At 48.3% G+C, this 3407-nt stretch overlaps 1 protein-coding gene across 1 annotated transcript in view; it reads left to right on the top strand.

The window, feature by feature from the left end:
- The window catches only part of PCGF6 (polycomb group ring finger 6), an 81389-nt gene that overhangs the window by 16544 nt on the left and 61438 nt on the right, over positions 1-3407 (top strand). The window contains exons 2-4 of the mRNA XM_011977535.1: positions 177-443; positions 2107-2206; positions 2297-2393. Coding sequence (XP_011832925.1) covers positions 177-443; positions 2107-2206; positions 2297-2393 — 464 coding nt within the window. The remainder of the gene's footprint in view (positions 1-176; positions 444-2106; positions 2207-2296; positions 2394-3407) is intronic.

Genomic DNA, 3407 nt, shown 5'->3' with positions numbered 1-3407 from the left:
TCTGAATAATTTTTCAGTTTTTCTAAATGTCTTCAAAGCATCCTGACTTCAACATTTTCTTTTTCAACAGTTTGTAAAAGCTGCATTGTAAGACAAAGTAGCCAGGCGTGGTGGCACACGCCTGTAATACCAGCTACTCAAGAGGCTGAGGTAGGAGTATCACTTGAATCCGGGAGGCAGAGATTGCCCCCGCACCCGCAGCGGGTGAGGAGGGACCGGCGCCTCTGTCTGAGACTGGGGCTCCCGGCTGCTCCGGCTCTCGGCCCCCTGAACTGGAGCCGGAGCGCAGCCTGGGCCGCTTCAGAGGCCGCTTCGAGGACGAGGACGAGGAGTTGGAAGAAGAAGAGGAGCTGGAAGAGGAGGAGGAGGAGGAGGAGGAGGACATGAGTCACTTCTCGTTGAGGCTGGAGGGAGGCCGGCAGGACTCGGAGGACGAGGAGGAGGTATTTAGAGCCCCCGCGCGACCCCTCCGGGCTCAAGCGGCGTCAGGGACGTAGCTGGGAGTCGTCGGCCGAGTGTGGGCCCGATCCTAGTGCGCCACTGCCGCCGAGAGCACTGGAGCCGACCTCCCCCGATCCCGGCCCCGGCTGCCTAGGCGTGTGGCGCCGACAGGCCTCCGGCCCGGCCCGGGTCTTTACCCGCTTATTTTGTGAGGTTCCTGCAGGTCACTTAGGCTCTGCGAGTCCGACTCATTCGTTCTGTTAATAATCACAATTATTTTGAGACAGGGTCGCCCAGGCTGGAGTGCAGTGGCGCGACCATGGCTCACTGTAGCCTCCAACTCCTGGCCTCAGGCGATCCTCCCGCCTCAGCCTCCGGAATAGCTGGGATTACAGGCACGCGCCACCACGCCGGGCTAATTAAACTTTTTTTTTTTTTTTTTTAAGCGAGGAGGGCTCCCTATGTTCCCGGGCTGTTCTCGAACTCCTGGGTTCAAGCGATTCTCCCTCTGGCCTTCCAAAGGATTACAGACGTGAGCCACGTAGCGTGTCCTGTAAATAATTATTGAAGCTACTGCTTAGTGGGCAGCAAAGATCCTTTTTTTAATTTTGTTTTGTTTTTTGTTTTTTATTTTTTTGAGATGGCGTCTCGCTCTGTCGCCCAGGCTGGAGTGCAGTGGCACGATCTCGGCTCACTGCAACCTCCGCCTCCCAAGTTCTTGCGATTCTCCTGCCTCAGCCTTTCGAGTAGCTAGGACTACAAGGCGCCCGCCACCACGCCCGGCTACAGTAGAAACGGGGTTTCACCGTTATAGCCAGGATGGTCTGGATCTCTTGACCTCATGATCCGCCCGTCTCAGCCTCCCAAAGTGCTGCGATTACAGGCATGAGCCACCGCGCCCGGCGTAAAGATCCTTTTGAAACAGTAATTTGGCTGGGCGCTGTGGCTCACGCCGATAATCCCAGCACTTTGGGAGGCCGAGGCGGGTGGATCTCGAGGTCAGGAGTTCAGCCTGACCAAAACGGTGAAACGCCGTCTCTACTAAAAATGACGAAAAGTAGCCAGGCGTGGTGGCACACGCCTGTAATACCAGCTACTCAAGAGGCTGAGGTAGGAGTATCACTTGAATCCGGGAGGCAGAGATTGCAGTGAGCCGAGGTCCTGCCGCTGCACTCCAGCCTGGGCGACAGAGCCAGACTCCCTCTCAAAAAAAAAAAAAGAAAGAAACAATAATTTATATTGTGTTATTACTGTAACTTTCAGCGGTATTTTAATGGGTTGGAGGTAAATGTTTCCATGTTGCAATGACATTTTGAGATTATGGTTTAAGGTTTTGAGGAAGGTGGACTGAGTGCGGTGGCTCACGCTTGTAATCCTAGCACTTTGGGAGGCTGTGGCAGGTGGATCACCTGAGGTCAGGGGTTCGAGACCAGCCTGGCCAACATGGTGAAACCCCATCTCTACTAAAAATACAAAAATTAGCCAGCGTGGTTGTGCGCGCTTCTAATCCCCTCTATTCGGGAGGCTGAGGCAGGAGAATCGCTTTAATCCAGGAGGCGGAGGTTGCAATGAGCTTGGGCTAGAGTGAGACTCTGTCTCAAAAAAAGAAAAAATTTGAAAAAGGCAAGGACTTGTATTTTAAAACTGTTTCCATTGTATTTGCAGCGCCTGATTAATCTCTCTGAGCTGACCCCATACATCTTGTGTTCCATTTGCAAAGGCTACTTAATAGATGCAACTACCATTACAGAATGTCTTCATACCTGTAAGCATACTGGTCACATTTCTGAATAATTTTTCAGTTTTTCTAAATGTCTTCAAAGCATCCTGACTTCAACATTTTCTTTTTCAACAGTTTGTAAAAGCTGCATTGTAAGACATTTTTACTACAGCAACAGATGTCCAAAATGCAATATAGTAGTACATCAGACACAACCTCTTTATAACATAAGGTAAGAAGAATATATAAGTTACAATTGTATTTTAAATATACTTTTTCTGAAAGGTTGAAGTTATATAGTTGGAATAAATTCTTGACCTCTCAGGATGGGCTCAGCGACTAACGCCATAATCCCAGCACTTTGGGAGGCCGAGGTGGGTGGATCACTTGAGGTCAGGAGTTCAAGACCAACCTGGCCAACATGGTGAAACCCCATCTCCACTATTAGCCAGGAGTGGCGGCACATGCCTGTAATCCCAGCTACTTGGGAGGTTGAAGCAGGAGAATCACTTGAACCTGGGAGACAGAGGTTGCAGGAGCCAAGATCGTGCCACTGTACTCCAGCCTGGGCAACAGAGTGAGGAGAATGTCTCAAAAAAAAAATTCTTAACCTCTCTCAAAATTGAAAGGGAACTACATATTCTTTTAAGAAATATGTATAGAGCACTTACTATGTGCCAGGCACTGTAATATCTGCTGAGGACTTAAAAGAGGCACAGGCCTCTTTCCTGAGAATTTTAATCCCATCAATCATTCAGGTTAATGAGGCTAATTTAGGCTTTTCATTTCCAGTATATAGGTATTCCAAATCCTGTTTTTTTAGAAGTAATACCTGAAACAACTGGCCTCTTTAGTAAAGCCCATTTGTCATAGCTCATTGTGGCTTATTAATCAAATTTCCAGTTCATACTCAGTTTCTTAAGAGAGGAAAAGTACTAACAATAGATTACTGTTATTTATTCAACATATACTACTGATTTTTACTACCTTCACACAGGAGTGCTTTGCAGATGATAGAAGTTCAAAATACAGTCTCTACCCTCAACTCATATTCTTATGAAGGGAATAAAATCAAATTAACAAGGCGTGGTGTCACACGCCTTTAGTCCCAGCTATTTGGAAGGCTGAGGTGGGAAAATCTACTTAAGCCTAGGAAGTAGAGGCTGTAGTGAGCCATGATTGAGCCACTACACTCCAGCCTGGGTGACAAAAGTGAGACCTTGTCACACACACACACAGAAATCAA

The sequence above is a fragment of the Mandrillus leucophaeus genome, unplaced genomic scaffold (assembly GCF_000951045.1).
Source record: "Mandrillus leucophaeus isolate KB7577 unplaced genomic scaffold, Mleu.le_1.0 Scaffold18, whole genome shotgun sequence".
Classification (NCBI taxonomy): domain Eukaryota; kingdom Metazoa; phylum Chordata; class Mammalia; order Primates; family Cercopithecidae; genus Mandrillus; species Mandrillus leucophaeus.
This window is presented reverse-complemented; position numbering and strand designations above follow the sequence as displayed.